Source organism: Polypterus senegalus, chromosome 3, assembly GCF_016835505.1.
Source record: "Polypterus senegalus isolate Bchr_013 chromosome 3, ASM1683550v1, whole genome shotgun sequence".
Lineage (NCBI taxonomy): Eukaryota > Metazoa > Chordata > Cladistia > Polypteriformes > Polypteridae > Polypterus > Polypterus senegalus.
This window is the reverse complement of record NC_053156.1, coordinates 10,181,473-10,208,899: the sequence shown is the minus strand read 5'-3', so window position 1 is coordinate 10,208,899 and position 27,427 is coordinate 10,181,473. Positions and strand designations below refer to the sequence as shown.

Genomic DNA, 27,427 nt, shown 5'->3' with positions numbered 1-27,427 from the left:
GGCCGCTATTGGCACCTTTGAGCCCAGCACTGGGGGTTTTCCAGTCCTGAAACACTGCGTTGTGCCCGTAGACGACTGTGACCGTGCCCAAGGCTGCCCTGGTCCACCCCTACCGTGAGGCAGTGACCACATGAGCTGACTCCCCTAAACCGACATGAAGACCCCCAGCTGACCTCTTGCTGTAGACGTCTGGCTGAAGTGGCCACATAAGCTCAATCAGGGCAGACAAAGAAGCGGGAAGTACAAAGAATAAAAAAGAGGGTTTATTGTGAGGAGTGGGCAGTGTGTGTGGGGGGGGGGGGTCAGTGGTATGTGTCCATCTCACGGGAGGATGAGGAAGAAGAGGAGGAGGAGGAGGACATGGACTGGCCGGCGCCGGTCCACAAGGCTGCGAGGCTTCAGTCACTGGGGCTCAAAGAGCTGCTCACATTCGCTGAGGATGAGCTCCACCACCTGGTTCTGGTAGACCATGCTGACCGCAATGTTGCCAAAGTCCTTCTCTGGACGGAGGAGCGTGGGGCCAAAGACGATGCCAATGTTCTGCACGCTCATGCGGTTCAACTCCTGGTGCTGCATCACCCTATAAGAGACACAAGGGGGCAGTTTAGTGGCAGTGCCAGCCAAAACAAGTGACTGCTCATGTGTGGTGCTCAGACTGAAGTGAGAGGTCCATGTGATGTTCATACAGAGGGTGACATGCAGCGCGGGGTCATGTGTGTGACTGAGTGACACACCCAATCAGAGTGATAAAAGAGTGAGACAGACACCTGCAAAGGCAGAGGAGCAACTGTCTGATAAGAAAGTGACTTAGAGTGACACACACACAGGGTGAGACATGGAGGAGGAGGGGTACAAGTGTGAGCGGGAGAGTGACACATGTCATGGTGACGAGCTCTCTGACCACCGATTTGGTGGTGACTTTGAAGCCAGGGATGTCGGTAGCAGCTGATAGGTGACATCTCACAGAGTGAGAGAGTGATGGGACGTGTGGTGGTCACTAAGCCTGCAGTCAGTATGTCCAGGTAGTGGACTCTGTAGACTCACAGTCAGTGAGAGGCCATCTCTGAGGTGTGCCAGTCCTCCGTAGTCACAGCAGCCCATGCCAGTCTTGTGCTGGACGCTGAGTGGCCGAGCTGAGCTGTGAAGGTCCCTAAGGTGCTGCCCTCGACTCACTCCCAGTGTCCAGAGCTCACATCCCTCACACTTCATGTGAAGCTCATCCTAAATGCAGGTGCCATGGTGCCCCCTGTGTCTTACCGTGCCAGGTCTCCTCTCATCACTGTGACCCCCAGAGTGACTCTCTCTGGCCCTCCTCCTACCTGTGGCACACTTCTAATGTTGTGCTCACCGTTGACAGGCTTGTCGTGGGGGGTGACTTGAGGGTGATGTCATCTCTTGTGCCCACTGACCTGATGGGTCCACGTGGCTCCCCAAGTCCTGCTCACTCACTGTGTGACGGCAATCCCAGGCTGTCTTTAGAGACTCAATGACAGGCCGAGTTGTGGGGTCCGAGATGCTGTCTTCTGGACCCTCATCTAGGGGGGTGGACTCTAGGAGCTGGGCAGCGATGACCACAGTGGGTTCATTTCCACTGAGGACAGGTTTGAGGTCTCATGGCAATTAAAGTACTGGGGTGCCAGCCATGAAGAAGTCAAATGGGCAGTGCCAGCAGAGGAAAGTATAACTTTAGCCTGGCACCATAGTGCGATCGATCCTCTGGGGATGACTGAGCAGGACTAGGCAGGGGTACAGTGGTCACCCATCAGTGGGCCTTGGCTTGGGAGAAGAGCAGCTGCCCTGCCATTAACAAGACCTCCCAGGGGTCAGCGAGGCTCTCGGCCATCTGCTTCAGGTGTCCAGCAGCCCCTGGCCACATCTATTGTGTCTGATTTGCTGACTGCTGCCCTCTTTCCTTGTGCCCACCTGTGACCCCCTAGCCATTGCCATTCTCTCTTGGGCCACTTGCTGTTGCCGTCCAGGTGGTTACCCTGATTACTGGGCTCAGCATGTGCCACCTAATCTACTCCATGAAGAAGATGCTCTTCTGTGGCCCACTAATGGCTGGCATGCATGTGGGGATTTTCCTTGTGAGCTTCTGAGGGACTTTCAGCTCATCACAGAATCTTGAATGTCACAATGGGTGATGGGCATCAGCAGGTGTGAGTGTGTGAGGAGGTCAATGAGAGCAGACAAAGACCCACAAAGGGCACAGCCCACGGGCAAGTCAAAGGGATTGGCAGGACGGCAAACCTAACTCCATGATAGGAGAGATGAGGATTCAGAAGAACAGCAGTCTGGCGGGCATCACAGGGAAAAGAAAAAGAAGGGAAAGACGGAGCAGCACATGGTGACACTAGGCCTGGTAGAGGACAGTCACCAGGGACAAAGGCGGGCAGGATGAAACAAGAGCAGGTGAACAGAATGCTGGCAGTGAGCAACACACTTATTCAGATTGTGCCTACAGCTGTGCCAACTGTGAAATAAAGTTCAGGGCAACCAAATTTCGGAGGAAGGAAGACAGAAGTTGTGAGGTCAGGTAGCCAAAGTCACCGAGAGGAGAGGCTGGTGGTCAAAGTAGAAGAAGGGGGCATTTAGGGCACAGTGGGTAGCTGGGTACACAGGGAGCACAGAATAATGGGAGAGGAGAGAATCAGGTGATTTTACAAGTGGTGACCAGCAGAGGTCAGTGCTGGGCTGCTGCTTTTCTTAATGTCCATCAAAGGACGAGTGGCTTTATTAAAGGGCATAATCATCTGATAAATGACATGATGACTCGATGAGAGCAGAAACCACAGCCTGTCTAGAATGATGATGATGATGGTCAAGAAGGAGGAAGGGCAGATTTGAAATTCATTGTGAGGAAATGTGAGGAGGTGGAGAGGTGAAAGAACCTGAAAGGCCACCTGAGGAGAAGGACCTGGATGTCCTAGTGGACTCGTCACTCTCTACAGCATAACAGTGGCCCAGAGCCATTAAGAAGGCTAACAGGATGTTCAGTTATATAGCGCCCCCTATGTGAGCTCGTACGTCAACTCTATAAGTGATGGGCAACACACGAGCGACTCATTCTTTTTCAATGACCCTTTTCAGCAAATCACGGGAATCGATTCACAAACGTGAACAAAGCGAGTCAGTGGAACTCAACGGGAGAGCCAAAGCGCGAGTGTGATGTCATCAACCCCTTCGTTTCGATGTCTAAAGTGCACGTGAAAGGACCGCTCGCCCCAGTCGGGATTCCCGTTCACTTCGCTTTTGGAACTAAATCATCGTCATCGGCGAACGAGACCTCCGGCACAGACCCTTCTCACGTTCATCACGCACGCACAACACTTTATATTGCAGGGTAGTCAATGTTTCTTTGGTACAATTCGTTATTGGAATTCCTTTAACTGGAATATATAAACATCAAATGAAAACTAACGCATTCACGTCCCTTACACATGAAAATAGGAGTCCAGTCTCTAGCAATTATCTGCGTTACTTTAACAAATACTTTTAATGGCTCATTAAATACAACAGGCAAGCGGCTGTCACTGCCTTTTTCAAATTCAAGATAAACCGTTACCCGAGAACGAGGCGCCTGATCCTTGTTCATTTGATTTGAAAAGGAGTCACAGGATTCTCATATAATTCAGTTCCGATCTGAATCATTACCCGAGAGCGAGTCGCACCATTCTCACTCACTTTAATTCACAATTGAGTCGCACCATTCTGATTTGTGAACTGAGTCGTTACCCGAGAACGAGTCAAGTGATTCTCTCATTTGACTTGTGAAAGGAACCTTTACCCAAAACTGAGACGCATGATTCCCGGTGATTTGATTTGTTAAATGAGTCATTACCCGAGAATGAGTCGCACGATTCCCAGTCATTTAATTTGTTAAATGAGTCATTACCCGAGAACGAGTCAAGCGATTTTCACTAATTTGATTCCTGAACTGAGTCATTACCCAAAACTGAGTCGCACAATTCTGGTTTGTGAAGTGAATCATTACCCGAGAATAAGTCACATGATTCTCAATCATTTGGTTCACAAACGGGTCACACGATTCTTGCCCATCTTAACCATCGCTGACACCAAGTCGCACAATTCTCGTTTATTTGATGTGTGAAATGAATTCATTACCCAAGAACGAGTCAAGCAATTCTCACTCATTTGATTCCTGAACCGAACATTTCTCCAAAATTAAGTCACACAATTTTCATTTGTGAAGTGAATCATTACCTAAGATTGTGTCGCATGATTCTCATTCATTTGATTTGTGAACAAGTCACACAGTTCTTGTTCATTTCATTTGAGAATGGAGTCATGTCCCGTAAATGAGTCACATCGCTCACATTCACTGGACTGGGTGAACAGTTCATTTGATTGCTGTTCATATTATTTGTGAACTGTTTCTTTACCCAAGAGTGAGTCGCATGATTCTCATGCATTTGATTCACAAAAAGGGTCACATGATTCTCGCTCATTTGATCTGCGAACATAACCATCGCTGACAATGAGACACATAATTCTCGTTTATTTGATGTGTGAAATGAATTCATTACCTGAGAACGATTCCCAGTCATTTGATTTGTTAAACGAGTGATTACCCGAGAATGAGTCAAGCAATTCTCACTCATTTGATTCCTGAACTGAGTCATTACCTGAGAACGAGTCACATGATTCTCATTCATTTGATTTGTGAACGAGTCACACAATTCTCATTCATTTGATTCACAAATGGGTCACATGACTCTTGCTCATTTGATTTGTGAACTTATCCATCGCTGACAATGAGTCACACAATTCATTACCCAAGAAAGAGTGAAGCAATTCTCACCAATTTGATTCCTGAACTGAACCTTTCCCCAAAACCGAGTCACACAATTTTGATTTGTGAAGTGAATCATTACCCGAGAACTAGCCGTATGATTCTCATTCATTTGATTCACAAACGGGTCACACGATTCTCACTCATTTGATTTGCGAATGTAACCATCGCTGACAACGAGTCACACAATTCTCATTTATTTGATGTGTGAAATGAATTCATTACCTGAGAACAAGTCACGCGATTCTCACTCATTTGATTCTTGAACTGACCTAAAAACGAGTCACACAGTTCTGATTTGTGAAGTGAATCATTACCCGAGAACGAGTCACACAATTCTTGCTAATCTGATTTGAGAATGGAGTCATTACCCAAAAATGAGTTGCACGATTCTCACTCATTTGATTCCTGAACTGATCCAAAACCGAGCCACACAATTCCAGCTCTAATTCTCGGACGTAATGTCTTATTTTAATTTTGGATTTCCACGGTATTGTCTTACTTAACTGTTGTTATACAATATGGACCACTAGCCTGTTTAATGTATAATTTAATAAATAAACACAATGTCATCTCACACTCCCATCAGATGTTCCTGGCGAGGGTCTTATAATGAAATAAAATGGTGGAAACAGTTTCTTTTTTATTACGGATGAATCAAAAGAATGAAATGAGTCGATTCACTTAATCGGTTCGGTACCAGTAAAGTGAATCAAAGTGCCCACCACCAGTGAGGTCTCGCCTGCAGTTTTTTGTCCAGCTTTGGTCTCCACGTTACAAAAAGACACAGCAACACTACAGAAAGTCCACACTGTCTTTCCGATAACACAAAATAGCAAAAAAAAAACCAAAAGCAAAACCAGGTGAGGCCTCCAAAAAGACCATTAAAACAGGCCAGAAACATTAGAAGAGGCCTCACCCAGGCCAGCCTGGCCCCGAGCGACTGGCAGGTTTCAGGATGGGGACAGCAGCCTTCTGAAGAGTGACAGTGGAGGATGAACAAGCAGCTGGGATTCTGCTGTGGCCATTCAGGGCACAGGGTGTGAAATTTTGGAAAGTTGCAGGGAAACCAGAACTCCCAGTTTATCTTGGACAGACCACCTAGGAGGGCAGGCCACCACTTTGCTCGTTGTCTCTGGACAGCATAAGATGCTCAACTTCCCAGATCCCATCACAGTGAGGCATCAGGCAGTGGGCTGGACAGAAGGAGGAGGACAACAAGAGGACAAGGGCCAAAGTGAGTGCCATGGATGGTGGGCATGCATGGTCTGTGCCTATCAAGGTGGGGTACACTGCCTCTGCAGGTCAGAATGTCTGTTCTTCTTGGCATCACATGGGTACCCAAAGACAAGGACATGTCCTACAGTGACGTGCTCAGATAACTGCACTTGTTTAGAGTTACAGCTGCAGGAGGTCTGCACCAGGGGTCTTCACCAGGGGTCTTCTTCAAGTCCTCACCTCTTTGATCTGCTTATGGAGGTTTTGATTTATGAGATTAAAGACCAATCCCCCCCGGTGCGACTTTGTGCTGATGACATTGAGTTGTATGGCACCAGGAAGTGCAGAGGAAGTTGAAGAATGGAGAAGGGCCTTGGAAGATGGAGGACTGAAGATGAAAAGGAAGAAGAAGATGACAGGATATCTGAGGTTTAATGAGCATCAGAATTCTGAGCTTAGCCTGCAAGAGAAGCCACTGAGAGAAGTGGAGATGTTTAAATATTGAGGGTCAGAGGGGGAGACCAAGATGGAGAAGGAGATGGCAGAGGGTGAAGTGTGGAAAGAACAACTGGAAGAAGGCATCAGGAGTGCAGTGGGATCAAAGGGTTAAGGAGAACATTAAAGGTCAGGTTTGTAAGACCACCAGTGAAGTGTGGAGCTGAGACACGAGCAGTGAAGGGGGCTCAGCAGGAGAAGAAGTTGGACGAGGCAGAAATGAGAAGGTGGAGATGATGGACGTGTGGAGTCACAGAAAAGGGGCAGAATAAGAAATGAGACCACCAAGAGGGGGAGAGAAAGGACAGGAAAGGAGACTGAAGTGGTCTGCACCTTTGATGAGGAGAGACGATGAAGATGTGGGCCAAAGAGGACAAGAAAGTGAGGAAGGCCAACGTGGAGGTGCAGGATGGAGCTACATGGAGGAGGCTGACCGGGCACGTGAACCCCATATAGAGGTGAGAATGGAGGAATAGGAGGAGGCTGAGTGGGGACCTCATCCAGGTCTTCAACGTCCTCAAAGTCCCCAGTAAAGCAGAACTGTTTCAACTAAACGTTGAGTTGGGCACTCGAGGACGTCAGTGGAGTTTAAGGGGGGGTGCGTTGAGGACTGAAGCCAGGAAGCCACGAGTTGAGCGACTCCAAAGCAAACTCCTGAGCCACGGAGTAGAAGCAGACACCCTGGCACCCTTTAAGAAGAATCTGGAGGGGACATTGGGACAGCTGAGTTACCAGCCAAACAGACGAGTGGCAAATGGCCCGAAGGGTCTCCTCACGCCTGTGAAATCTTCCAAGGCAGCATCAGAGGCAGTTCAGGAGTTTTGTTGCTGGTGTCCCCAGCTGTTCAAGGTGAGAATGCAGGGTGACATTGGGGTCTGTTTTGGTTTTGAACAATGAAAGGGGCACAGGCTGGGCAAAGCTGGCACTGCCATGGCTCGGGGACACAAACAGGGTGGGGCAGAGGGGGTGTGCCTGGTCTCCATCACTGGTATTAGCTTACTTCTTTATTTCATTGGTCCTTTTGTGAGCCCACTGGGGTGCCACTCACTCACTGGGGGTCACGGGGGGTGGGGGGGTCTTGGTGTTGACAGCAGAGGCTCACAGCACACAACAATCTGGCAGCCCCAGTGTCACAGGTTTTAGTTTCCCCTCATTTGTTGTTCAGCTGTCACCTTTCATTCTCCTTCCATATCTATTTTATAGCGCCTTTCATGTCTGTCACTAGTCATGGTGTCAGAGAGTGGTGACGTGGTGTATGCCAGTGAGAATTCTATCATCGCACTCATCATCATTATCGTGTATATGTCATAGAGCGCCTTTCAGGTCTATCTTCCTATCTAGCTGTTCTTTAGCGCCTTTCACATCTATCACTAATGACTCCGGGCAGTGCCAGTGTGCTGCACGTCGATGGACACGCTCAAGGCACAGAACAACGAGGAGCCTAAAAATGTAAAGCTTTGTGTTTGTTTCCTGGCCAGGGATTCTCTGGTGGTCCTCTCCCTCCTGCGTTTCTCCACTCTCAGGTGTCGGGCTCTGCAGGCTCTCAGGTGGACTTTCTGAGTTGAGCCTTCACCACGTTGGCTGTGTTTTCGTGGTTTCTGGACCCCTCTTTTTTATTTTTTTTTTTATTTCCCACAGTGCCCCATTTTTGTTCCTGACCCCATATTATCAGCTTGCCCAGAAATCCTCGGGTTTTCCCGAGCCGACCATAAATCGAAAGACTGGAGCATCTAAGACGTGTTGCTTTTAAACGTTTCAGTTCTCCTGTAGCCAGCCAACATTTTCCCTTTGATGACAACATGGCAGATGTCACAAGGAGCCCAGCTGGGACTACAGTGAAGGTGACCATCAGCACGTAAAAATGTTGAGGAGTCCAAGGTCTGCATGGCAGTGCCCTGAGCATGGGAAAGGCGCTATATAAATAAAATGTATTATTATTATTATTATTATTATTATTATTATTATTATTATTATAGCACTGAACTGGCACAGCAACTCTGAGCTTCACTTGACCAAAAATAAATTCACAAAACAAATGGAGTTTAGCCTGGTGGAGAGCGTCTCATTGTAAGTTTAAATAAAACCCATATGTACCCGTTTGAACCCACCAGACCCACGTGTGCCCATCATGTTTGGACATTCTGAGTGCTGTGCTTGCTCTGGTTATTTGGTGCCCGTTTTGCCCTTTATGATGACAGTCTCACCCATCGCATTCCATCCCGTCCTGACACTCCTTATCTGCACAAATCAAGAAACTGGGAAGGGCTGGTTGCCTAGCAATGGCAAGGGGCTGGCATCAGGGTGGTACACCTTCCAGTAATTCACATGACAGGGCATTTGTGACATTTAAAAAAAGTGCCCCTTGGAAGTGATGGCAACAAGAACCACAAACAGAACTGGGGCACCAGCATCAATGAAGCTCAGTTCAGGGGGTGCCCATCCTTGTTTGCCACCCTCACCCTCCCAAAAAAACTTGTTTGAAGTGAGTTTGCTTTTCACAATTATGCCCTCGCACTCAAGTTGAATTTTTGTGTTGATTTCCTGAAATTGTATGAGAAGCAAATCAACTAAAGGAAGAGCTGACGTTGTGGGTGTCCACTTCGGTACGATGGGCACCTTGGGCATCAACTGACACTAGCGTTACTCACAAAATCAAAACTCCCCCCTCAGGGTACCTGAACACCCCCTCCACTGCCTTGTTTTATTGACTTCTTGCAACCAGAACTGGTAGTTGATGCCATGTGCTCTGAGGGGTTAGTGGGCACCATTGTGGGCAAGGTCACATGGTGACAGAAAAGTGCGGGTGAGATGTAATGATGACATCAGGCTGGAGAGCTGGCACACAGTTATTCACTATGCCAATGATGGGTTTGGAGTGGTGCCACTTGAGCCTAATGGAACTTAGATGACTGACAACATTTGGTCCTGAACTGACAGTCATCTCTTGCAGTCGTGGACCACCAAATGTCTATGGTTTCCACCCTGGGCATCCACAGCACTAACGGGCAGTATCCACATGCTTCCCATGATCCTCTGCATTGTCTATTCTAAAACAATGTTGGTTAATTGGGCCCTCATTTGGCACACCGTGATCAGCATTCATAATGTCATCTTTTGAGTGTCCTGGCAGGACAAACACTACCAGGCACCAGCGGGCAGGGATCAGATGATAAAGGTCAGGTCTTAAGTCCTGACCTCCTCCGGGAAGTGACCATGGAGAAGGTGTCTGGGCAGTGGGTCATGGCAGGCCACCCTAGCAATGCCACCCCCTGGTCAGGGTGCCCCCGACGCACTCACCTTCTCAGGTGTCTGAAGATGAACCTCATGGTGTGGTAGTTGACCTCGGGCAGCTGGTCAATGAGCCACTTGATCCTTTTCACCCGTTCCTGGTAGTCAGGTATTTCTGTAAAGAGAGCAGCACTTTAGAAGGTGCCCAACCAACACAAGACCCCCGCCGCCAGCAGCAGACACTCACTCACGGACTCGACGAAATCATCGAAAAGGTCGTAGGGCACCAGCGGCTCGGGCAGCTCCCTGAAGAACATCTTGAGGGCCCCTGTGATGACGTGGATGTCCTCCCACTGGCTGTCGTCCAAATTCAGCTTCTCCTCTGCGTGGGAGAGAAAGGAGACGGACAAGTGTGACCGAGTGCCAGCCGAGTGGGCAGCGGGCATGCGGGTGGCAGCAAGCAGTGCAGACACAGCCCCCCTGAGAGACGGGGGGGGCACAGCAGGAGGGCCAAGCAGTTGGGCACACAACGTCTACCTTGCACCTGCTCCGCCGGGAAGAGATAACGGCCATCACTGGTCACCGCTCGCTCTGCAAGAAGGGAAACGGCCTTTAGTGGGAATTGTGCCCATTGATACTCACCAGCCCAGCGGCCACTATGGGCATCTTCAGGGCTTGTCATGCAGCCTGATGCCCGGCTTGCCACAGTCACCAGTACCACCCACATCCAGGTGACTGCACTCAGCCTACCCATCCTTCTAAAATTCCTGGCACAGTAGGCACAAACCTTCACAGGAGAACAGTGCTAGTCATGTCAAATATATGCCAGGCACTCTGGAGGACTCCAGTCATAAGGGAGAGAAGGAGGTCCATTAGAGTGAGGGCCATTGGCACCTGTAATGCCAGCTTCTGATGCTAGCATCTTAGGGACCCCTCAAGCTGCCACACCACTGCTCTGGGCATCCTTGCATTGCGGTGACAGCAGCAGGGGGCGCAGTGGAGTGAAGCAGTCAGTTCTCTTCTCAGCAGCATGCAGGTGCCCACCATCTGAGAGGCCAATTTGACCACTCCACTGTCCTTATAGACAGCACAATGCACCCTGGGAGTGAACCGTGTGGGCGGGGCTTAAAGCACTCAGACACTTCCATCACCACAAATGAAGTTGGAGTGCAAAACACAGCAGGCTACTAGCATATAGCGCCTTTCTGGGTCAAACACCCACCTCACTCAGGCTGGTACAGGTAGTCACTAACTGAACTGGCAACCTCGATCCATTTACAGTCCATCAGCTGAAGAAAGTCAGGAACAAGTGGGCAAAGTGGACATCAATGGACAGCTACAGACAATAAGGGCGAGTGGGAAAATGGTGCCAGTGGAAAGCCTGGCACTGCAAGCAAAACTATGAGGCACCCACCCGGAATGCCAGTGGGAGAGAATGCCATCAAGGAATAAGAGAAGGGACCCAATGTACCATCCTGAGAATCCAGCATGGCACTAGCAGCACTGAATGTCGCTGTTGTGGTGGGTTGCTCTGTACTCCACTGCCATGCTCTGTACCAACTGGGAGGGCATCACTTACCATGATCAACGATGAAGCGCAGTTTCTGGATTGTTCCAATATTCCCACTAACCCTGTAGATGCCGTCACAGTCCAAACCTGAAAGGATACGGAGCAGGGCATCACACTTAGAATATGCCAGATGGCGAGCACACTGGTCATCCCAGCGCTGAGCCCCTCAGCCATTGCCCACCTCGGCTTTCCACGGCCTCGGCACACATGCGAACAAACTTGGGTACCATGGTCTTCTCACGCTGGCAAAGGGCATCCAGACGGCAGCCAAAGACCTGATCTGCAGTCAGAAAACAGGGTGAGGAGTGGCACCCAGATGGGCGGATGTTGGCGAGCAGGAGGCGGGTATGGCACCTACCTTTGATGAGACCCTTCTCCTGCAGCGCCTGCAGTGGGGGCCTCTTCTGGATGAGCCTCTTCAGGCGGCTCTTCACACGCTTCTTCTCGGAGTTCTCCACGTTGGACACGGAGCGGGTCACTGCAGGGCACAGAATGGCCAAGTGGTCAGCAAGCTCGGTGCAGGGTGGCAGCAGCAGTGCCCAGCCCAGCTCAGGTACCTACATGAGGCCTTCCTGTTCCAGCGCGTGTCGTCCTCGTCCCCGCTGCCATCCAGCAGCTCGCTGGAGCCGGACCGCCGCAGAGAGTACAGCGAGATGTTGTCGATGGGATTCTCCCGCTCCTAAGACACAGTTAAACGGTCAGCGGCGGCAGGCGTGCCCACCCCCAGCGCCCGGCCGCCGCCACCTCACCAGTCTCTCGATGACGCCGTGTAGTGTGCTGAACCACTCGCGGATGACCGTCTCCGTGTCCGACTGGAGCAGGAACTCGTTACCTGTCACCGTGCGCAGCTGTGGGCACAAGTGGACATGAGAAAGCAGAAGCGGGGTGGTGCCCAGTGGGCACACGACCCGCTGACTGAGACCACTCACCCAGAAGACGTTCTTCCTGCTGGACATGTCGTTGACCCAATGCAGCTGGGCGCCCCGCAGGTCGATGCTGCTCTCGGGCTTGCTGTGCCCAGGTTTCTGGGAGGGGGAGAGGTGGGCAAGTGGTCAGTGGTCAGTAAGCGCAGGCTCGTGGAGCCAACCATGGTGCCCACAGCTCTTACCCAGCTTGTAGGCGTTTGGGCTTTGGGGTCTTTGAAGAACATCAAGCTGTTTCCCACCAGGACCACCCAGGAGGAGCTCCAGTTCTTCCTGGAAAACAAGAAGAGGAAGAAGAGAAGGGGGAGACGTGTGAAGTTGAGCTGACCGCACATGGCGGGGACAAGCGGCCCTCTCGGTCACCTCAGCTTGCGTCCACCCTCGGCTACTTTGGTCTTGTTCAGTGGTCCCGCTTTCTCCAGCTCCTAACAATGACAAGAAAGGAGAGTAGAAGTGAGTGACCAGGCGCACGCCACGGCCCACCAGAGTGGTCAATGGGAGATACCCACCGGGGTGCTGCTGTCCGAGCTGTCAGGGTCCTTGTCCACACTGCTGCTGCCCAGCGACTGCTGGGATGGGCTGGAAGGCTGAAGGACCATCTGAGGAGGCAGACAGGATTATTGAGATGGACGGAGGACACGTGACGGAGGGGGCAGGCAGGGTCTCGACAGGACAGGACAAAAAGACAGAAGGGACAGGTGGGGTCACAGCAGGACAGACAGGAGAGAGAGGCCATGGCTGGGACAAGTGGAGATGCACAGAAGAAACGCGTGAGGACACGTGATGGCATGTGTAAAGGAGAGGTGACAACTGACTGAGCAGATGACAAACATGACAGGAAATGTGACACACACGACGACGGCACGCACACACACAGAGGTCTGACCCCCGCACACATGTGGACTCACCTGCAGAGAGACACTCCCACCCAGTTGCCCCCCGTTGGCTCACCTTGTTCCCATTGCGGTCAGCGAGTGCGCCACACCAACTGAGCGGCTCTGAGGGGGTCTCGGCCAGGCCGGTGCTGGAGGCGGCTCGCTGCAGATCCTGCGGAAAGACGGCGGGGAGTCGGGGTCACCTCAGGTCACGTGGGCCGCACGCCCGAGTCTCAGAGGTGACCACCGCAGCTCACCTGAGCGCCCCATCACCCTCTCGCCGAGGGCGGGGCCCACTACCCAGGAAAGCCCACAGCGCCAGTGTGCCCACACCCCCCGCCAGCCGCCCCACACGTGCACACACAGACACACTCACACCGGCAGGCTGGCCAGGCGAGGACCAACTCACCGTGGGCACACTCACCGCCTCGGCCACCAGCTCCATCCGCGCAGCGCAGCCCTCGATGTTCTAACCGTCACACGGAAGTGCTGAGCCTCGGCTGCGAGAGGAAGCGGCGAGACGCGCCTTGTGGCTTCAAAGGAGGAAGTGCAGCGAGTAAGTGAAACAGCGCAAAGCGGAGAGGCGGCCAGCGAGGACGAGAGCAACGGGCACGGGGTCAGCACCGGAGCACAAGCCTACCCGAGGCAGCCTGACCAGAACAAGGGTTACCACCCTGACCCAAAAGCAGCAGGCAGACAGGCAGGCTAAGTGACGGTCACCAGGGAGCAAGTGACCAGTAGGTCACCCTGCTCGAGGACGTACTGAAAGTGACCGGCTGGTCAGTGGGAAAAGAAAAGAACTGGCAGGTCATCTAGAACTTACAAAGTGACCAACTGGACACCCTGCTCAAAGACACATAAAAAGTGACCAGCTGGTCAGCCTACTCAAGGACAAATAGAAAGTGACCACAACAGGACATATACAGACTGACCAGCTGAGTAGCCTCTTCAAGGAACATAGAAAGAGACCAACTGGTCAGCCTGTTTAAATACACATAGAAAGTGACCAGCAGCTTCAAGACACATACTGTAGAAAGTGACCACAGCAAAACATATACATATTAACCGGCTGATTAGCCTCTTCAAGACATATAGAAAGTGACCAGCTAGTCGACCTACTCATGGACACATACAAAGTGACCAACTACAGCAGGACACAGAGAAAGTGACCAACTGGTCCGCTAACATAATGGTCCTGCACAGAGAAAGGGACTGGCGGGTCAGTTGTCTCAAGGCTCTCAGAGGGCAACCAGCTATTCAGCATGCCCTGTGAATGTACAGAGTGACCAGCTGATTAGCCATCTCAAGACACATTGCAAGTGACCAACTGGTCGCCCAGCTCAAAGTCACATAGAAAGTGACCATCAGCAAAACATTTCCATATTGACCAGCTGATTGGCCTCTTCAAGACACATAGAAAGTGACCAGCTTGTCACCCTGCTCAAGGACACACAGAAAGTGACCATCAGCCTCAAGACACATTGCAAGTGACTGGTCACCCAGTTCAAAGACGTAAAAAGTGAACAGACAGTCAGTCAAGGCACCCAGAAAGTGGTCAACTGGTCAGCTAACTCAAGAGTACAAAGAGAGGAACTGGCAGGTCAGCTGGCCCCAGATGCTTAGAAAGTGACCACAGTCACAGTGCTTTGGCCATAGGAAAGAGGATCGAGAAGTAAAACAAAGTCTTCTCCGTCTGCCATCTCTAGACAGCTGACTCAAGACACCTAGGAAGTGACCGGAGCAGGACACACAGACAGTGACCAGCCAGTCAGCTCTCTCAAGTCACCTAGAAAGCCACCACAGACACATCAGCTTTGAATCGATGAAAGGCGCTACATAAATAAAATGTGTTTGGCTTCTTCTAAATTGACAAGCTGGTCTGCCATCTCCAGACACCCAGGTGACCAGATTGTCACCCTGCTCGGGGTCACTTAATAAGACCACACATGAATTCTAACATTTGAGCTCAAATCAAAAGCGGAACTCGAGCCCACCAGTGCCACGGAGCTGAGTTTTGAGCCCCATCTGCGGCTGACCTGACCAGAGTGCCCACCCTTAATTGGACTGTGAGCCCACCACTGAAGTGAATCCCACCACAGCCCCGGCCAGCTCTCCACTCAAGTGCACAGAAGACCCTAAAGCTGAGCCCGTGGCCCACACCCGCTAAGCTCAAGGTTACCCCTTGCTTGCATCTCCAAGGACGAGGGGTGATGCCCACACCTGAATCCTCCCGGATGAGCCCACTTTACACCTGAGGTCCGATCTGCTGAATCCACAGCGGGGTCCGAGCTCAAAGCTTCTATATAGCGCCATTAACGAGTCAGTAAGGTGGGCTTACCTGTCGCTGCAGTTTCTGACCGTTAGGGTACAGGTGGCGGATGTCACTGGGCAGCGGCCCCCCAGGGAGTGTTCTCGACTATTAGGGCAGAAACAAAGACAAAGAGAGTGGTGATGCCACTTGTCACCGAGTGCCAGACCACCATGGCGGTACACCCACTCACCCAGTCAGCCGCCCGCTGTCGGCTGCGCCGTGGTGGCTTCCAGGATCGCTCCCCGGTCACCGTGTTCACATAGAAGTAGCGTCCAGAACTCGGGTCCAGATGCTGAGCCCACAGGTCCAGGAGCTGTATTGGGTCCTGGGTGGGACTGGGTGGCTCGCTCTGCCACCGTTTCAGGTCTTGAAGGTTGCTGTACAGGTGAGAGTCCAGCAGGGTGGACTGGGTGGCAGAGGGCTGAGGAAAGAGAAAATCGGTGTGGTCAGTGCCCTTCCTCCATTAGCGCCCAAACCAGCACACTGAACCGGGTTCAGGAATCACAATGCAAGGTCCCAGAGCCACCAACTCCCAGCTGGCACTGCCACACGCATGCCTCGCTGCTGCTGACCTCGATTTGACGGTAATCCCTGCTTTCCGGCTTAAAGCAGAAGGGCGGTCAGAGGAAGCGAGCGTCCAGCGGTAGCGTGCGGCCACCCCACGGTCTGCTTACCTGCTTGAGGCCACCTGCTCTCCATGGCACCTCCAAGACGCCCCTCTGAGGGGGGAATGTGCAAGGCGGGCCTCCCTCTGCCCTCTGGTATGGGTTCTGTGGCAGGACGCTGGAACTGCTGCTGCGCTCCACGGGCAAGTCCTGGGAAGGGGGCAGCAGAAAGGACCCCCGGGGGGTCAGCGCAGCCATTCGACATCCCTCTGTGCCATTGGAGTTGAGGTCCTCCATCGAGCGACAGAACGGCTTGGCTGCACATGGAGGTGACAACAAGAAGATGAAGAGGAGGAGGAAGGAAGAGACAAACATCGGCCACATACGAGACACTCACCTGCCCGCTGACCCCGTGCCACTCCTTCTGCACCGGACACCTGGGTCACGTAGGCGGCAGGGACGTAGATGGGCTTGGCTTTAGGGGGTCCATGCAAGCGCTGCACCTGCCACCAGTCTTCATTGGCCTTGCGCAGCAACACGAAGGTCTCGCCCTCCCAGATCTGCACCTGCCGGCCATCGGCGCCCTGGTAGGCGTAATCATACTGGGCCTCCAGCAGGATGGTGCCCCTGGTGGTGGTGGCAGGGTTGGCAGCTTTCCACCAGCTGCCAGGCAGCATCTCAGAGGTAGGCACACGATGGGGACAGGATCAGGCCCCCCATAAAGAAGCACAGTGCTGGGCTCTGGAAGAGAAGGCTGCGCGTCAGGAACTGGGCACCTCTGTGCCAGATGGGGCACCAGCAGATGTCCATCGGAGTGTAGAGAAAACTGCCAGGAGGCCAAGAACCACAGGGAGCAGGTAAAAAAGATGTGGTCTGGGACAGAAGTGGTGGGCATTTAGAGGGGAGAGGTAAAGCAGACAAATACCTGACAGAAGGGGCAGCGTGACTTTAAGGTGGCATAGACAAGCAGGGCACCTGACAAAGGGCAGAGTGTTCTAGCAGCTGTGCCCACAGATACCAGCTGGAGGAATGGTTGTCACCTGGAAAACAAACCTGCCACCTCTCAGAATAACCCCCCTCCCCTCACTGGACCAAAGGCGCTATAAATCAGCCCACTGAGCTCCTGTCACAGTGGGGGACCAGTTTAGGGAACTGCAAACTAGAGTTTTGAGGGGGCATTGGTGCCCACACTCTGCCTGGTCTCTGTGTGCCCATACTGCATCTTATGGAGATGGCACAAGCCTGTGTCGGGGTCAACGACTGGACACTCTGGACTGGTTGGTACATTTTGTGACACACTGGTCGCTGGTGACCACCTGGCAGGACGAGGAGAAGCAAATCATCATGTTGTGTAACTTGAGGCTTAAAATCTGCTTAAGTTGCAAAATGCCACCTTTTCGTTGTCATGTGACCTGGGGCATCCACCAGTCAGGTGGCACCCCTGTTTTCACTTTAATTGTCTCTGATGCCCCCTTGCAAATTCAGTCAGCTGGTACAAAGCACCCACACTGACTTTGTTTTCCTGAGCAGAAACACAAATCCCTGCCATCCAAGGAGGAGGAGGAGGAGGAGGAGGAGGAGGGCGCAGTGACACGGACACCAGGATTAGAGCAGCAGCTGTCGCTGGGTTTCCAACAAGGAGCTCTCCGCATCGAGGTCATGGCTGCCGCATTCCTCTCATGGTGGGCAGAGACAAGAGTTCCAAATGCAAGGGCACAAATGTCTGCCAATCTGGTCGTGCCAAGGCTCCAGCAGACTCCTCTGTCAGGCGAACCTTGCATGATGCCACTTCAGGGAGTACTATTCAGCAATGATATTACACCCAGCAGTAGTGACAGGCTGGCATCCATACTGGGTACTGGTTGAATATCACTATAATAGCTATGCCCACCAGTTTGACCTGCATCTTTCATCCCTAGCTGGCAGAGAATCCCCTCATCAGTAACAGACAGGATGTCGGGGTGCCCACAACACCAGTAAAGAGAAGGAAGTATTCAAATGTGAATACTGATATTGGATACCAGCCATGATGACTGGAAGGCTATGCGATAGAGAGTGTGCCAGTCCTGGTTCAAATCATTTAAACTAGGGGGCCTGCACCCAGGCAGCCATCAAAACGATGCCAACAACCCCACTTTAGAGAGGGTCCAGCAAAGAGCCAGGCACAGAGACCCTCACACACCCGGCTGTCCCACCAGGGTGCACAGAGCGGGGCACACACTGGCACTACCTTGTTTGGCGCTCACACGTGTGTCGTAACGCTCCTCGTAACGGCGATTGCAGGTTCAGCGGAAACTAAGGAGCTGCGAGGCGGAGGCAGAGAGAAACCGCGACAGCCACCGGAAGCCGAGACGAGCGCATCATCCTGTCCTGCTGGGGCGTCCCGCTGCACCTTCAGTGCCGCTGCTGTCTGCTCAGCGACCTCGCTCGAGCCTGGGGCGTTGACCGGCTGGGCACACCGGATAGAGGGGGGGACAAGCGGCGCACGTAGCGCCCAGACATTGGCCACCTGGCCACCTGCCCCGAGGAACTTCGGAAACACGAGAACTGGCAACCGGGCACCGCTGTGTCTTTGCACAGGTGGCACCTGGGCACGCATGCAGCGCAGGGAGAACCCCCCGCATCCTCGCCCCCCATCCCGAGCTGCGCGGATGCTCGAGCACCTGCCTCGTCTCTTGGTTGGCGGGACTCCAGGTGGTTCACGACTCCTTCTGAAGCCCACACATAACTTTCCGTGGCTGCGTGAAGTGCCCCCCGCGTGTCTGCTGCTCCCTGAGGCAAACTTCTACAAAAATCAACGCGCCCCCCCTAAAAAAAACAAATCCCCGTGCGCGGTTCACTCACCTCCGTCTCGCCATTGTGATGCGATTATCCGGATAACACTGAGGCGCCGAGCGGACAGCCAAGCACAAGAGCGGCCAGTGCGGGGACGGGGCGGGGCGGGGCTCGAGTCACGTGGGCTCAGGGGCGGGGCGCTGGGACCGAGCAGGAAGGGCACAAGAGATGAGCGCAACGGGGGACGAATTGGGACGAGTGGGCACTTGGAGGGTGTTCGTGTCTCACGCACGCGCTCAGCCGCACCTTCAGTCACAAACTCACAAACACACACACGCGCACACCCACATCTAGGGCGTCTTGTTAAACTTCCTCTAATCTCTTAGTCACGCTCCTTCAACCTCAGTGTGACACCAGAGGCGCCTCTGCAGTCCGCACACACACACACACACACACACACACCAGGGTGGACATGCAGCCTCACTCTCACATCCCAGACCAGCTCATGCTACCTGTAAGAGGAGTGGGTGAGTGCGGGGAGTGGGCATCCGTCCTGAGTCCACCGTGGAAATACACATCGAACATTTTGGGGGGTATTATGTGTTGGGGTCTCCCTCTTCATGTTGTACTCGCGCTGATTGGTTGTTGATCGGCTTATCGTTCGTCTAAATGGTAAAGCAGGCCCAGCTCAGCAAACCTACGCCCCCCACCTCCCTCCAGTGCGCTGCCGTCCTGTGACTCATGGACACTCCGTACTGAGTCACAGTCGCCATATGGATGAAGAAGCGGGCAACGAGACCCTCACGGTGTGCATCGGAGTGTGCAGCTAAAAGAAGTAAAGGCAGTGTGGCTTGGTGGCTCTGTGTCCTCACATCAAACCCTACTCTGAAGATGTGGGTTCAAATCCTGCTTCTGACACTCTGTGACCCTGAGCAAGTCACTTCACCGGACTGTCCTCCAAATGAAAAAGCAAAGCAAACAATAAATGAAACCAGTTACACCTCAGATGTAGTAAGCTGTCTTGGATAGCAACGTCAAAAAATTCATAATAATATGAAAGACACTATATAACACATATATGGATGTGACATTACTGACTGGATACCCACTACTAGGTCTTCTTGGATAAAGGCGTCAATCAAATTATTACTAAATAATAGTATGAAAGGCACTATATAATAGATGTACAGATGTGAAAAGTGCTGAAAGATAGATATGAAAGGCACTATATAATAAATACACAGATTAAAACTGCCAATAAGATAAATAGATGTGTTGTAGTGGTTTGGACTTCAGTCCCTGAAGTTGTGGGTTTAAATCCCACTCCTGACACCACTGTGTCACTTCACCTGCCTGTGCTCCAATTAGAAAAAGAAAAGAAAAGGAACTGATTGTACCTCAGATGTTGTAGGTCACCCTGGATAAAGTATAACATGAAAAGTACTATATAATACATGTATAGACGCGAAAGGTGCTGATATGATTATTAGATAGATAGATAGATAGATAGATAGATAGATAGATAGATAGATAGATGTGAAAGGCTATATGATAGATAGATAGATAGATAGATAGATAGATAGATAGATAGATAGATAGATAGATGAAAGGCACTATATGATAGATAGATAGATAGATAGATAGATAGATAGATAGATAGATAGATAGATGAAAGGCACTATATGATAGATAGATAGATAGATAGATAGATAGATAGATAGATAGATAGATAGATAGATGAAAGGCACTATATGATAGATAGATAGATAGATGTGAAAGGCGCTATATGATAGATAGATAGATAGATAGATAGATAGATAGTGTGGTCCCCGGCCGGGGCTGGAGCCTGGCCGGGACGCCCAGGAGGACGTGAGGAGGGCTTGTGCCTCCTCCAGACCGTGAGGGGGCGTCCGTCCTGGTTCTGTTGGGAGCCACGGGTCGAGGGCTTGGAAGCCCAGCCCTGTAGGGGCCCGTGGTCACCGCCAGGCGGCGCCCCGATGCCGGTTTATCCCGTACGGTCCTCGGCTGGGGCTGGAGCCCGGCCGGGACGCTTTGGAATACCAGAGGAGGGCAAGTGCATCCTCCAGACCGAGTGGGGGCGTCCGTCCTGGTTATGCAGGGGGCCTCGGGTAGGGGGCTTTGAAGCCCAGCCCTGTAGGGACCCGTGGCCACCGCCAGGCGGCACCCCAGTGCCTGTTTATCCCGGGAGCCCGGCACTTCCGCCACCCCAGGAAGTGCCGGGGGAAAGACGACCGGGGAGACACGGACGGCTTCCGAGTGCGCAGCCGGCACTTCTACCACACAGGGGTGTGACCACCGCTAAGTGCCGGGGAGCAGCTGGAACCCGTCCGGGTTCCCATAAAAGGGGCCGCCTCCCTCCAGTCGGTGGTGGACGTCGGGAGGCAGAAGGACGGAGCTTGAGAGAGGACAGGAGGCGGCCAGGAAGCAAGGCACAGAAACTGTGGGCCCTGGACTTTGGGGGATTCAGTGCCAGCAGCACTGGGGTTTGTGTGAGTGCACTGGACATTTATAGTTATACATAGTGTAAATAAAAGTGTGTTGGGTGCAAAAATGTTGTCCGTCTGTCTGTGCCGGGGCCAGCGTTCACAATAGATAGATAGATAGATAGATAGATAGATAGATAGATAGATAGATAGATAGATAGATAGATGTGAAAGGCGCTATATGATCGACACAGAGATGTCAAAAGTGCTGATATGGTAGATTGATGTGTTGCTGTGGTTAAGGCTTTGGACTTTAAGCCCTGAAGTTGTGGATTCAAATCCCCCTCCTGACACCACCGTGTGTCCCTGAGCAAGACCCTTCTCCTGCCCGAGCTGAAATTGGAAGATCAAACTGAAAAAGAGCCAGTTGTACCTCAGTTGTCCCTGAAATGTCACGTAAGTCACCTTAGATAACAAAGACTTTTGTCACTGAGACTCCTTTGAATGTCAGCTGGGATGTCCCATCTTCACACTAAATGCTATCCCCGTCCTGTCTGGACACACTTTTTTTTTTTAATTTATGTGGCATTTAAGAACAAAAGCACCAAAGCACAACCCAGGGACTTCAGTGCCCCTGGTGCCATCAGTGTCATTTAGTGGAGCCGCCAGCCTTAGAAATGGAGAGCAACTGAAAGAGTTGCTGACACGCAGACTGAGGGGTCTCTGTAACTCGTACAAGAACTGAAGCTTTCTCAGGTTCCTGCTGCATGGCCTTGGAGGACGCCTGCCGTCCACCACCCTGAGTCCCACTTGGTTTTTGTGAGAACCTAAAAAAAAAAGTAAAACGTCAAAGCTTGAACAGCCACAGAGAAGAAGAGCGATGAGCGAACAGGTAGCCATGAAAAACCACAGAAACTGTCTGTGAGGTGAAGAGGAAGAGTGATATATAAATACACTGACACACACACACAGACGCACACACTGACACACACACACAGACGCACACACTGACACACACACTGACACACACACACAGACACACACAGACGGAAAGATTCTGTCATCAGATTGGACGCCACTACAGAATGTCCAGCAGGGAGCAGGCGGGTGGGCAGCTGGCCGAGTCAGACTTTCTCTGTTCTAGCTGACCGTTGACCCCTCAGAGGTTTCGTTTGCCCACTCTTGCTGCTGACTGAGGTTTTGTGCTCCTCTCCTCCAAACCTCGACAATTAATGAATGGACGGTCAGCGCTGGGCTCCATTTTCGTGAGTCCGTGTCCATCTACTTGGTTTTGCCGTCTGTGTGTCTTTATGTTCTCCTTCTGTGTTCTCGCCTGCATGTTAGCTGAGAGCTCGTCCCTGCGCTCAGTGAAGGGCGCTATACAAAAATAAGCTGACTTGAATTAAAGAGTTTGGACTCCAGCAGCCCACCGTCAGGCAGGCGGGGTACAAATGGAGGAAATTCAACACCCCTGTTACCCTCTTCAAGGTTGTCAGCCAACAGAGAGCGAGGCGTCGAATGTTCCAAAAGGTCACAAAGAATCCCAAAGTAACGTCTAAGGGCCTAAAGACCTCTTGTGCATTGGCTGAGGTGATTGTTCACAAGACCACCATTAAGAGAACACGGATCAACAATGGTGCACATGGCAGGTTTGCAAGGAGAGAGCCAGTGGCTGGCAACAAGAACAAAGACCACGTGGAAATGTCAGAAGGCCTCCATGGATGGATGAGTGCGCCATAGAACTTTGTTGCCTTGAATGAGGGAAAGGCACTATATAGATAAAATGTATTACCATTCATAGTAGTAGTAGTAGTAAGATTAAGTGTTCTGCCAACCCTGCATTCCCACCCAACAGACTCAGCCTATCTGTGAAATATGGTGGTGGCAGGATGACACTTTGGCCCTGCATTGCTGCCCCTGCATCAGGACGGCTTACGATCGGTGAGTTGTACGAGGAAAATGTCAGGGTACCCGGCCATGAAGTGAAGCTCCAGAGATATGCAGCAAGATGACAGGTTATCCTACCAAAGAATGCTTAAAGCAGAAGAAATGTCATCTGTTGGAATGGCCAAGAATAACAGCAAGTGTCACCCAGAAGACCATTAGTCCACCTAGAGTGCCACTTTCATTTTCTCATTCGCTGTGCCACCCACCCAAGATGGGTTCAAAGCTAAACAGTCAAAATGGACCTCAGAATTAACATTTGCAGCACATCACCTATTAGAATGCATTGTGTAATTCATGTGGTAATAAAACACATTGCAGCTGTTATTCCAACAGATGGCGCATTACAAAAATTAACACTGCTTTTACAAATCCCATAACACATGGATATAACAGTGAAATGAGCTTTACATTTGCCATTCCAACATATGGCACACTACATTTGTAGTAATACAGTGCATTTATCATTCCAACAGATGGCACTTCACAAACATTTCTACTAATAAAACACATTGCATCTGTCATTCCAACAGATGGTGCATTATAAAAATGAACATTTTTTATAAATACCATAACAACTGGTATGTTACAGTGACATAAGATTTGCATTTTCCGTTCCAACAGATGGCACACCACGTTTGTAGTAATACAATGCATTTCATTTATCATTCCAACAGATGGTGCATTATAAAAATGTACACTGCTTTTATAAATCCCATAACAAGTGGTTTCAAAAAAGTGAAATAAGCTTTACATTTGCCATTCCAACAGATGGCACACTGCATTTGTAGTAATACAGTGCATTTATCATTCCAACAGATGGCACTTCACAAACATTTCTACTAATAAAACACATTGCATCTGTCATTCCAGCAGATGGTAGAACATTTTTTTTTTTTATAAATACCATAACAAATGGTATGTTACAGTGACATACGATTTGCATTGCCATTCCAACAGATGGCACACTATATTTGTAGTATTAAAATGCATTCCTTTTGTCATTTCAACAGATGGTGCATCACAAACATTTGTAGGAATGAAGGGATTTCCATGTTTCTTTCAAACAGATCCCAAATATTAACACTGCTTTTGTGAATCCCATCCCAGGTCACCAGCAGCCACATCACATGCACTTCAGAAGAGGTCATCCACCTGGAGCCAAGCCTGTTCAGGCCCAGCTAGTGCCAGGGCTGTTGCTGGAAGAGGTGGTCTGTGTGTGGATCCCAATGCAGTGACGGGGACACCGTACAGTAAAAATGGAGCTGCCCTTTGGATGAGACGTAAACCGGAGGTCCTCACTCTCTGTGGTCATTAAAGATCCCTGGGCATCCTTTGTAAAGAGCAGGGGGTATCGTGGTGTCCTGGCCCCCTAATCATCCCCTGTTTCTGATTGGCTGTCTCTCTTACCACTTCGCCACCTAACAGCTCATGTGTGGGTGCTGCACATTAGTGGTGGTTGAAGTGGCCGCCCACTCAATATGTAAGGCGCTTTGAGTAGCAAGAAAAATGCTATATAAATGTACAGAATTAAGATTATTAAATGGCATATTTGTCCTGGATATGACGGTAAACTGCATCTGGTCTTTCAGGTGGTCCTCCAACTTACAGGGAACACTTGAAGTTGTTGGTGGCAGGATTGTCACTCCAGCCACCATAAAATGGCAGACTGGACTCCTTTCTGCTTTCCGCGTGAGGAGCTCTGCCACCACGGGTTTGACTTTGTGTTGCTCATGGTGTCCCGAATGAGGCACATGACCTGCATTGTGAGGGAGTGTCAGTCAATGACGGCACTACAGCCATGTCGGCTCAGAGGACCCTCATTGTTGAGGACCCAAGTGGCTGGACCAGGCTGATGGGGACACCCACATAACTCCTGGCTGTGGCAGATAGAGGGTCATTTCCAGGGGGTGTGACCAGACTGCGTGTCTCCCTATCCCAAATGGGATCCTGAGGTGTTTCATCATGTGGTGGGTGCAGCAACGCGCTGTACCAGTGCATGTCCCCCAACCTGACCTGACCTGATATGACATGCATGTTTCATTCCAACAGATGGTGCATCACAAACATTAACATTGCTATTATGGATTCTATGCCATATCGTGCAGAACAGAGCATAGCATAGCAGCCAGATGGACACACTGATACACAGACACGTGACTTTTTATTAAGGTGATTTCTGTCCGTCCGGCAGTTCTTCTCAGTCGGGTTGTTCAGCGTTAACGATTGCAGTGCAGCGCGTTTGTGATTCTTTTATCTTTTTTTCTTTTGCCAGCTGGTGTCGCTCGTGAGTAACTGGCTGTCTGCTGGTGCGCCACTCTGCGCGGCGCCCTGTCCCGGCTCGTCGTCTCCAGCGGTGATTTGCGTGAAGATTTTTCGGGTTGGAGTGTGTGGTGCGCGTGTCCGCACCCAATGAGGAGACGCGCACGCGCGCGCGCGAGATGGAACGCTTTGATTTACGGCGTGCGCGTGCACGTGACGCGGGCGATGACGCGCCTCGAGACTTTTTAACCGGCGTGTCCGCGCTTGAGGGGAGTTGTGTGAGCGAACGGAGCAGCGAGGAGCCAAACGGGCTGAGCGTCCACATTGGCACCCTGATGGACGATAAAAGGGACAGAGCGGCAGACGGTGAAGAGCGGGACTTCTTTTCCGTGCTGAAGATTCTTCTTTTCGGCACTTTCCATTGCGGATTTTGCAACACTGAATTTGGGTAATCAGTTATTAAAATGTATTTTATGGTGCACGTTTTCTGTTCAATGACACCAATATTTATTATTGCTTTTATTTACTGTATCGGAGCACTTGAAACTCTTATTAATTATTTACTACACAATAGATGCACGTCTTTTGTGTCGGCACCGTTTCCAACTTCCTCCCTTGTGGTCCCGCTGGTTCTCGGCCCTTACCGGACCCCCTTTAAAATGCTGGACCTTTGATGTCACTTTACTGGACGGTGCACGACAAAGACCCAGTTCTTCGTGGGAAGGCTTCTCTACTTACGAAGTTGGTTCTCTGGGCTTTGAAAAGGTCGCAGTGTCTCTCTTTAATGTCTCGTAGGGTAGGCGACCAGAGTGGGAAACAAGAGATCAACTGAGCCTGGGAAGCCGTTGGGATTTCACAGATCTGTTGGCACCTGTACCTGTGCTTTGTCACCTGTTATCCTGTTCTTTCTACAGTAGAACCTTCTTGTGGATGGCATCGCTGTGAAGGACCACCCTGGCCCTGGATTTTTAAGAGCCGAAGTCCTCGCCTTCATCCTGTGGTAATGTTGTACAAGAAAGCGGTTCCTGCGGGGAAGTCCACCTCAGAGTCCTCGGGCCGAAGCAGTTCTGATCAAAGCCCACCTACGGGCGACGTGCAGCAGTTAAGGCCGCACAAGGGGGTCGCATCTGTTACTGGAGGCAGACATCCACACTCCGAGATGTCTCACACTCCATTGATTACCTTCATACATACATGACAAAGCAAATGTTTTAGTGTATTGTGGATTAATGCAGAAATACGGGAAGTTCTAAAGGGGTCTCAACCTGTCATGGACCACTGTAGACACACACAGTGAACGCCTGGCTCTCTGCGCACTTCATTGTGTTACAGATTTCATTTTAAAACGACACGTTTGACATCTTCGCTTAGCAATTTGCACCCAAGGGCCCATAATGCCAACTTGAAGACACGCAAGTTCCAGAAAGTCTGCAAATGTAACAAAAACAAAAACTGAATTCTCTTGTTTAGTTTAACAAGACGCCGGTTTGATTTGATGGTGGGAGTTTGTGGACTGGGGCGGGGGGTCAGCCCTTCAGCGGTTTAGACATTTAATTGCTTAACACCTCCTGCTATTTAAATAACCGCCATGGTCTGCGAGTCCTGTACGTATGAGCAATCTGATTGGTCAGTTTGGCTTTGGTCCCTCAGCCAATCTGAATGGTCAGTTTAGCGCTAAGGTCACTGATTGGCCAGTTTTGCTTTGGTCTGATTCGTCCCTTTCGCTTTACTCCCAATTTCATTGGTCAGCTTGTTTTTGGTCTCTCAAAGGTCCAGTTTGTTTGGAGGTGCGAATTTCAATTCCTCAACCCATAGACATGTATAGATAGACGCCGCATTCACTGTGTTGCCCAGTCGACACGATAACGTCAGCCTCATCGCCAGTGGCAAAAGTGCCATTTAAACTAATGCAGGTAGACGTGGAAACCGGGTTTGCTGATGGAAAAAATAATAACGTTTTAAAC

The 27,427-nt window shown here is 51.0% G+C and overlaps 1 protein-coding gene across 1 annotated transcript; it reads right to left on the bottom strand.

Annotated features, from left to right (window-relative positions):
* Window positions 1-241: 241 nt before the first annotated feature.
* arhgap9 (Rho GTPase activating protein 9) lies at window positions 242-19,067 on the bottom strand. Its single transcript, XM_039746540.1, has 19 exons — window positions 18,883-19,067; window positions 16,436-16,779; window positions 16,108-16,355; window positions 15,624-15,854; window positions 15,461-15,538; window positions 13,199-13,294; window positions 12,757-12,846; window positions 12,611-12,672; window positions 12,433-12,520; window positions 12,254-12,349; window positions 12,074-12,172; window positions 11,886-12,003; window positions 11,683-11,802; window positions 11,506-11,604; window positions 11,334-11,411; window positions 10,292-10,345; window positions 10,002-10,136; window positions 9,824-9,929; window positions 242-580 (listed from the first exon to the last, which is right to left on the bottom strand). The coding sequence occupies exons 2-19, from the start codon at window positions 16,713-16,715 to the stop codon at window positions 403-405; spliced, it is 2,256 nt and encodes a 751-aa protein (XP_039602474.1). The 5' UTR covers window positions 16,716-16,779; window positions 18,883-19,067; the 3' UTR covers window positions 242-402.
* Window positions 19,068-27,427: the final 8,360 nt, after the last annotated feature.

What these genes read in the sequence shown, in the direction of transcription:
- arhgap9 (XM_039746540.1), bottom strand. Translation starts at nt 16,715, where the DNA reads ATGCTGCCTGGCAGCTGGTGGAAAGCTGCCAACCCTGCCACCACCACC. An exon ending in GACAGCGGGCGGCTGACTGG is followed by an intron (nt 15,539 to 15,623) that starts GTGAGTGGGTGT and finishes CTGCCCTAATAG; the next exon opens with TCGAGAACACTCCCTGGGGG. An exon ending in CCCAAACGCCTACAAGCTGG is followed by an intron (nt 12,350 to 12,432) that starts GTAAGAGCTGTG and finishes TCCCCCTCCCAG; the next exon opens with AAACCTGGGCACAGCAAGCC.